General features: G+C 41.9%; 2 protein-coding genes and 1 long non-coding RNA gene across 3 annotated transcripts; all 3 read left to right on the top strand.

Annotated features, from left to right (window-relative positions):
- Positions 1-256: 256 nt before the first annotated feature.
- LOC123488540 lies at positions 257-1,988 on the top strand. The gene is made up of 3 exons (XR_006660165.1): positions 257-1,006; positions 1,125-1,234; positions 1,855-1,988. It is a non-coding gene; the product is annotated as an uncharacterized LOC123488540 (long non-coding RNA).
- Positions 1,989-2,107: 119 nt separating this feature from the next.
- LOC123488538 (adhesion G-protein coupled receptor G7-like) lies at positions 2,108-5,893 on the top strand. The gene is made up of 6 exons (XM_045219438.1): positions 2,108-2,202; positions 2,311-2,444; positions 2,670-2,783; positions 4,783-4,952; positions 5,476-5,628; positions 5,777-5,893. Exons 1-6 carry the CDS (start codon positions 2,108-2,110, stop codon positions 5,891-5,893), a joined length of 783 nt encoding a protein of 260 aa, XP_045075373.1.
- Positions 5,894-5,994: 101 nt separating this feature from the next.
- LOC123488539 (adhesion G-protein coupled receptor G7-like) lies at positions 5,995-8,433 on the top strand. The gene is made up of 5 exons (XM_045219440.1): positions 5,995-6,540; positions 6,781-6,862; positions 7,285-7,443; positions 7,736-7,895; positions 8,142-8,433. Exons 1-5 carry the CDS (start codon positions 6,474-6,476, stop codon positions 8,352-8,354), a joined length of 681 nt encoding a protein of 226 aa, XP_045075375.1. The 5' UTR covers positions 5,995-6,473; the 3' UTR covers positions 8,355-8,433.
- Positions 8,434-8,444: the final 11 nt, after the last annotated feature.

Genomic DNA, 8,444 nt, shown 5'->3' with positions numbered 1-8,444 from the left:
GTAGCCGGCCGCGACCGGGAGACCCATGGGGCGGCGCACAATTGGCCCAGCGTCGTCAAGGGTAGGGGAGGGAATGGCCGGCAGGGATGTAGCTCAGTTGGTAGAGCATGGTGTTTGCAACGCCAGGGTTGTGGGTTCGATTCCCACGGGGGGGGCAGTATGAAAAGTAAAAAAAGTATGTATGCACTCACTAACTGTAAGTCGCTCTGGATAAGAGAGTCTGCTAAATGACTAAAATGTAATGTAAATGTAGTCAAGGACATGGGATAGAGATAAACTTGAGGAACAGATACACCTGTATTGTTTCAATTTCTCTTTGCTTCTGAGTAACCTGGTCACACGGCATAAGACAGAGCCTCAGAGTGACCACAGTTTTTCAGTTCATCCTGTCTTTTACTATATTCCAAGGGCACAGCTGTGTGGATATATGGGCAGTAAGGGAGCTAACGTTATCACTTATTTGTGCGCTATGACCTGATACAGATAGCCACAAGAAGAGGAAAAGGTAGTTCCTGATCTGCCGGGGAGGGGTGGAACCAGCCATGACTAAGCATGTTTAGGTCCACTATATAAGACGCCAGCATTTCCTGTTCGTTGGGCTCTCACTCTATCACTTTGGTGTGGGTATTGTGACCAGCTTCCTTATCGATAGGTTTTTAATAAAGTTAATATTCTGATTGGTGATTGACCTGGTCTTTCCTCATTATTGATTAAAATATCCACCACAACATCTAACCCTGGATCTCACATTCACAGTACACACCACTATGCCACTATAAATAACCCTGGATCTCACATTCACAGTCCACAACACTGTTCCCTGGATCTCACATTCAGAATGTATATTTCATGTTTGCAATCATACATTTGGTCCATGTTGAAATGTGTTTTACTTCGATAGAGAATTTCTGCATTTCAACCATCAAGGATGGATTCTCCTTCCCAAGAACAACGGTTGGCTGGTCTGCTTATTCAGAACAACTGTGTGGTGAGGAGACAACCAGTGGTATGTTGCTTTTATTCACCTTAAATGACAAACATGTATTCATCTGTTACAGTCCTAATTAATGTTGTATAAGGTAACACAAAATCTTGAGTGTCAATTTTTGTCTTGGTTCCTCCAGCCGGTTTACCAGAAGCCTCAGCAAGATGTTTGAATGACACTGGCTCTCCGATGTTTGGTCCTCCTCACAAGCTGCAGTGTGAATTAACCCTCAGTGGCATTCAAGGAAATGTAAGTCAATAGGCATATTTTTTATGATCCTGATTTATGACCAGTCTCGATTTATGACCAGTCTTTGGGTCAATTACCTCAACCAACACAACTACCTCGTATCACAATACATTGACTCGCTTCAGGTACTCCTTTTATATAGATTCATTATTGTTATTTAGTGTTACTATTTCCTTAGGTGCAAATGTTCGTACTTTTTAACTCTACATTGTTGGGAAAGGGCTCGTCAGTAAGCATTTCACGGTAAAGTCTACACCTGTTGTATTTGGAGCATGTGACTAATCAAATTTGATTAGATTTACAGTTATCATTATGAGGAGTCGATCTTACAGTTTGAAGATCAGTAACAACTGGCTTTTACCTTCAGCTCATGTATTCTGTTCCTTTATTCTACTTAACAGTTGATGATTCCCCCCATACATGTTCATACTTTTTCGTACTGGTGCGAATCGAACCCACAACCTTGGCGTTGCAAGTGCCATGCTCTACCAACTGGGCCACATAATTAGTATTGACAATTTTAATATCCAAATGTACTCACAGTTCAGCATGCTGCTGCCACTTGTTCTGTTTAAAAACAATACTAAAATAAATAAAAATCATTCTCTCTCCCTATTCAGATCTCCAGCAGTTCAGGTGATTTAGCACAGCTAGCCTTCAGTACTCAGATCCTGACCTCCCAACCAGAGCTGCTATCAGCTGACAACATCACCACAGCAGCTCAGATAGCTAACACGCTGCTTCAGTCTGCAAATATCACAGAGGTATAACATGTTTTCAAATCAACTCTTGACTATGACATGTTCTGGAGAGAAACGTGAGGTTGTTATTACAGTGATTTGAACACTTGAGGGTCATCCCCTGGTTTTGATCATGTTGCAGGATATTGCAGTGGCAGCTGTAACTACCATCAGTCAGCTGCTGAATGCCAGTGGGGGGACTACACAGGAGAGAGACGCTGTCCAAAAGTACAGGAGTGTGTGTGTGTGTGTGCTGCATATGTTTGAGTTTATGTGTGTACGAGCGTGTCTGCATGGGTGCATGTAAACTAATGTTTTTCTGTGTTTCTCTCCCAGCCTCACAGAGACCCTGGAGGAGTTTTCCCTGGACCAGCACAGTGTTGTGTCCTTGGTGGTTCAGCCCAACCTGGTAGTCCAGTCTGTCCAAGTACCAAGTGACACAGTAGGGATCCAGTTTACTGCTCTGACTGGTGGGTGGGACTGCTACTGAACCTACATACTGGCATTTAAAGTGATAGTTTATATCTGTGTTGACAGTCTAGTTCAACTTCTTCTATCTTATTTTTCATATGTTTCTCCTCTGCTGTTGGTCAATAAGGTTTGGTATGGATTTGATTTGTTGTACTACAGACAAGTACAGAAGTAACACTATATTGTTTTGCTTTAAATTGCTAAATCAAATTTATCTCCTACAGGAAGTTCTGGTAATTTTGTGGCCAACAGAATTAATCTCAACACTAATACCTCTGAACTGATAGCTGACAACGGCGTTTCTACCGATGTCCAGATTGTTATCAAATTCCCACCAGGTGAGCCAATGTTGGTATGCAAACATAGTGTATAAACTCAAGCTTCAATTTCCTTGAACCGCTTTCACCGAGAGCGCTTTGTCTCCGAAATCAGGTCAGCAGTGCCAAAAATATTGATTGTCCAATAAAGTTGAGTCACATGAGATACAGTGAGGGGAAAAAGTATTTGATCCCCTGCTGATTTTGTACGTTTGCCCACCTACAAAGAGATGATCAGTCTATAATTTTAATGGTAGGTTTATTTGAACAGTGAGAGACAGAATAACAACAAAAAAATCTAGAAAAACGCATGTCAAAAATGTTATCAATTGATTTGCATTTTAATGAGGGAAATAAGTATTTGACCCCTCTGCAAAACATGACTTAGTACTTGGTGGCAAAACCCTTGTTTGTAATCAGAGGTCAGACGTTTCTTGTAGTTGGCCACCAGGTTTGCACACATCTCAGGAGGGATTTTGTTCCACTCCTCTTTGCAGATCTTCTCCAAGTCCTTAAGGTTTCGAGGCTGACGTTTGGCAACTCAAACCTTCAGCTCCCTCCACAGATTTTCTATGGAATTAAGGTCTGGAGACTGGCTAGGCCACTCCAGGACCTTAATGTGCTTCTTCTTGAGCCACTCCTTTGTTGCCTTGGCCGTGTGTTTTGGGTCATTGTCATGCTGGAATACCCATCCACGACCCATTTTCAATGCCCTGGCTGAGGGAAGGAGGTTCTCACCCAAGATTTGACGGTACATGGCCCCGTCCATCGTCCCTTTGATGCGGTGAAGTTGTCCCCTTAGCAGAAAAACACCCCCAAAGCATAATGTTTCCACCTCCATGTTTGACGGTGGGGATGGTGTTCTTGGGGTCATAGGCAGCATTCCTCCTCCTCCAAATACGGTGAGCTCGATTTTGGTCTCATCTGACCACAACACTTTCACCCAGTTCTCCTCTGAATCATTCAGATGTTCATTGGCAAACTTCAGACTGCCCTGTATATGTGCTTTCTTGAGCAGGGGGACCTTCGCGGGCGCTGCAGGATTTCAGTCCTTCACGGCGTAGTGTGTTACCAATTGTTTTCTTGGTGACTATGGTCCCAGCTGCCTTGAGATCATTGACAAGATCCTCCTGTGTAGTTCTGGACTGATTCCTCACCGTTCTCATGATCATTGCAACTCCACGAGGTGAGATCTTGCATGGAGCCCCAGGCCGAGGGAGATTGACAGTTATTTTGTGTTTCTTCCATTTGCGAATAATCGCACCAACTGGTGTCACCTTCTTCTTGTAGCCCATTCCAGCCTTGTGTAGGTCTACAATCTTGTCCCTGACATCCTTGGAGAGCTCTTTGGTCTTGGCCATGGTGGAGAGTTTTGAATCTGATTGATTGATTGCTTCTGTGGACAGGTGTCTTTTATACAGGTAACAAGCTGAGATTAGGACCACTCCCTTTAAGAGTGTGCTCCTAATCTCAGCTCGTTACCTGTATAAAAGACACCTGGGAGCCAGAAATCTTTCTGATAGAGAGGGGGTCAAATACTTATTTCCCTCATTAAAATGCAAATCAATTTATAACATTTTTTGAGATGCGTTTTTCTGGATTTTGTTGTTGTTATTCTGTCTCTCACTGTTCAAATAAACCTACCATTAAAATTATAGACTGATCATTTCTTTTTCAGTGGGCAAACGTACAAAATCAAATACTTTTTTCCCTCACTGTATGGATAAGTAAACTAATGAGAAGTAATTGGGCTTCCAATTTGCCTACAAGGCAAAGTCAAGCTACTCATGTATATGAAAAACAATGTCTCTCGCTCTCTCTCTCTCTCAATTCAAAGGGTTTTATTTGCATGGGAAACATATGTTTACATTGCCAAAGCAAATATACAATCAAAAAACTAACACTAAACATTACACTCACAAAAGTTTAAAAGGAATAGATACATTTCAAATGTCATTATGGCTACGTATGTAGTGTTATAACGATGTGTCTCTCTCTCTCGCTCACTCTCTCGACTCAGTTTTGCTTAGTAAAAACACAAACCGCTCCATTGGTTTTGTGCTCTACCAAAACGACCGGTTCTTCAGGTCCAGGACTTACACAGCTTCTTCTGGAACCAGCAGAAGGGTCATCTCTGCTAACCTGGGACAAGTGTCTGGGTTGCATGTTGAGATGCTCTTCAAGCCTACAGTAAGATTTCTCTTGGAATCAATAAACACATAGTGGTCCAAATTCTCTGGGAAACGTAGTGGGAAGTTTTCCATGATCTAAGTCAGGGGCAGGCAGCACAGTTCCTGCAGTGCTGCAGGTATTGCATGATTTTGTTCCAACTAGTCAATACACCTGACCAACTGAGCTAATTGATCAGATTAGTGATTGCTTAAATTCAACACACCTTGTCTTCCAGGTCGGTTAAATCAAAACATGATGTGCCTGTGGCACTCCAGGACCAGGGCTGCCTACCCTTGATCTAAGTTATCCATTGACGCTTATCCTCCATAAGGACCAAGGAAGCATATTTTGGCCAGTGAACAGTATTTTGTATTGTATATAATATGATCTATCATAATTGTAATTTCTTCTGTCTCACATTTACTTAATGACCTGTTATACTTCACAAATGACTTCATGATTTTTTAAATGAGGAATACTGTGAATGCGTGTCTTTTGCTGAAGGATTTACAGTGAGTTTGTTTCTGTTCTCACTTCTCAGGCTGTCCCCAACTCCTCCCTCTATGACTTTGCCTGCGTGTGGTGGAACTACACGTTGAAAGACTGGAGCACCTCTGGCTGCTCCAAAGTCAACCACTCAGAAGACGGCCTGCGATGTTTCTGTAATCACACCACTAACTTCGCTGTGCTTATGGTGAGTAGCTAGCTGCCTTCATCTCCCTTTAACTGACCACACTCTAACCTAAGGTTTACATCAGCATATCCAGACACATGAGGGAGATTACTTTATACAGTATGACTGTGACAAACTTAGTGTTGAAATTTATTTTTTCTTTCTACAGTCATTCAGGAGGGATTTTAAATACGCTGAAGTTCTAAACTGGATCACCACATTGGGATGCTCCATGTCCATCATAGGGTTGAGTTTAACAATAACATTCCAGATCGCAACCCGGTAAGATCCTACAGGGTTCCAGAACCAATTCAACCTATACAATAACATTCCAGATGGTGACCCGGTAAGATCCTACAGGGTTCCAGAACCAATTCTAAATATACAATAACATTCCAGATCGTGACCCGGAAAGATCCTACAGGGTTCCAGAACTAATAAAACATATTGGGTGCATCTCAATAGTGTAAAGAAGCCCTTTGTCTGATCCAACACGACTTGATAGGTGAAATCAATATGAAACCCACCAATAATGACCCAACACATCCATAGCTACGCATCTAACTTCCCTAACATAGTGTTGTCTATCACCTATCCCCAGGAAATCACGCAAAACCAACCCAACTGTCCTCTTAGTGAGCGTCTGCGTGTGTCTCCTGATCTTCACCCTCCTCTTCGTGTTTGGAGTGGACAACCCTCATAAACAGCTGGAGAAACCTGAAATACAGGAGGACAACATTGTCCCCTCGTCCGACACACACACAGAGCGGGACAGAGGCCCCTGTACTGCAGTCACAGTCCTGCTGCAGTACTTCCTGTTGGGGACGTTCACCTGGAACACGCTGTACGCCACACATGTCTTCCTGATGATCAGAAACAGCCTGGCCACCAGCCCGTCACACTTCACAGCCTATACCGTGGCCATCGGATGGGGTAGGACAGCTTGGAGAAAAATAAAGTATTTAGTTGTTTCAGAAGCTTTGGCTGGCATTAGACCTGGGCTCCTTGAACCAAAACGAATGCTAGGTTATATTTTATTTAGCCTGAAATAGAGCTTCAAAGCAACTTGTTTAGTGATGTTATGTCTTTAGAGGATGTATGTGTAGTATATAATCTGTATATGTCTGCATGCTAATCTACCAGGAAATAACAACAACATTCTCTGTCCTTTAGGACTGCCTGCGGTTGTGGTGGCCCTCACCTTAGGAATTAGTTACAGAGTGGATGATCCACTGGGTTACAGGCAGGAGGAATTGTGAGTCAATACTATACTATTTCTGTACTACTTATCTGTACTCTATTGTACTGTACTATACTGTACTGTACTATACTACCACAACTACACCTGAGTACTGTGCTTTGCTGTACTGCAATTTACTTCCTCTTCAGTGGTTCTCATAATAGGTTCAATTTAAATTAAAGTGGGGCAATTGCTTTATAAAATTGTATTACTCATTCTGTAAAAGGTTATCCTGATCAATGTTCTTCTGCATGTTTATAATGCATGCTAATAATTGGCCAAGAGCAATATAAAAAGTTAAAACATTGTGTTGAAAGGTTTCTTGTTTACTTATGCCACCCACCATGTTTACTTTATACCACGTTATTCAAATCACTGGCGTCCTGTTTTGTCTGTCACAAAGTCCCACTCTCTAACTCATTCATTTGACTTCTCAGTTGCTGGCTTGCTGCCCTCGATCCAAAGGGGAACTTTGACTTCAAGCTGCCAATGTTTTGGGGGTTCCTGATCCCTGTGGCGTTCATGCTTATCTTCAACATGGTGGTGTTGGTATATTTTGCAGTTACCACATCCAAGACCAACCCACATATAACCAGGTAACATTAATGGGGGCACAAAGTAGCACGTTGTAGTCATAAAGATCAGTCTTAATTTAAATGCCTACTAATGAGCTCGTTCATTTCAAATTGTCTTTCAATGAAAAAGCTTGTTAGAAATAAAATGTATTATCATTTTATTATTATTAATTCAGTCATTAGTAACCAATTCATACTATTTAATGAGCACCATGCTCTAACCCCACTCAGTCATTGGAAGCATACTGTTATTTTACCACAGCATTACAGCAGTCTATGACAGCAATCTAAGCATGTTGGTTATATTTCCCAGTACAAGACACACATCGATGAAGAAGAAGTTCCTCAGTAGCTTTTCTCTGGCTGTGGTGCTCGGTCTCTCCTGGATCCTGGGCTATCTGTTGCTCATTACACAGAACCAGACCATGTACACCATACTCAACATCTCCTTCTGTGTACTCACCACCACTCAGGTAGTAAATGTATGCACTCACTACTGTAAGTCGCTCTGGATAAGAGCGTCTGCTAAATGACTAAAATGTTAAATATAAAGACTAGTGTGCTATTGTACCACAGAATCCAGACATGATTGAAAACTAGACACCTACTAAAAAAAAAAAAATTCCGCTGCTCTTTATGGAAACGCTACCTTTTGTTTGTACTTGTGTGTTCCTGAAAATACTTGATAACATCTTTGTGTTTTTGTTTTCGCTCCACAGGGCTTGCAGATTTTCGTTCTGTTCACAGCAAGAACAGCAATTGTCAAGAAAAAGATGTCAAGTGCTTTGAAATCTGTCTCTAGCGCTGGGATCCCTCTTCACACCAAGAAGTTCAGTCTATGGCGAGGCGAGCAAAGTGAAAAAGTAGATTCATACACACAGCTGGACACTGATCTGTCATTTCCACCTTGTTCCTCACAGACATCTAACTGATGGGCTGCAAGTTCAACCTCTGTTGGAAAATATCTCATGTACCTCCACTATTATCCTATAATATACATTATAATATACACAATGTTGTAT

Source organism: Coregonus clupeaformis, unplaced genomic scaffold, assembly GCF_020615455.1.
Source record: "Coregonus clupeaformis isolate EN_2021a unplaced genomic scaffold, ASM2061545v1 scaf2378, whole genome shotgun sequence".
NCBI classification, from domain to species: domain Eukaryota; kingdom Metazoa; phylum Chordata; class Actinopteri; order Salmoniformes; family Salmonidae; genus Coregonus; species Coregonus clupeaformis.
This window is presented reverse-complemented; position numbering and strand designations above follow the sequence as displayed.

Coding starts and splice junctions, on each gene's coding strand:
- LOC123488538 (XM_045219438.1), top strand. CDS start 2,108: ATGTTGCAGGATATTGCAGTGGCAGCTGTAACTACCATCAGTCAGCTG. Junction 2,203..2,310: donor GAGAGAGACGCTGTCCAAAA/GTACAGGAGTGT, acceptor TTTCTCTCCCAG/CCTCACAGAGACCCTGGAGG. Junction 2,445..2,669: donor CCAGTTTACTGCTCTGACTG/GTGGGTGGGACT, acceptor TATCTCCTACAG/GAAGTTCTGGTAATTTTGTG.
- LOC123488539 (XM_045219440.1), top strand. CDS start 6,474: ATGATCAGAAACAGCCTGGCCACCAGCCCGTCACACTTCACAGCCTAT. Junction 6,863..7,284: donor GGTTACAGGCAGGAGGAATT/GTGAGTCAATAC, acceptor TTGACTTCTCAG/TTGCTGGCTTGCTGCCCTCG. Junction 7,444..7,735: donor ACCAACCCACATATAACCAG/GTAACATTAATG, acceptor TATATTTCCCAG/TACAAGACACACATCGATGA.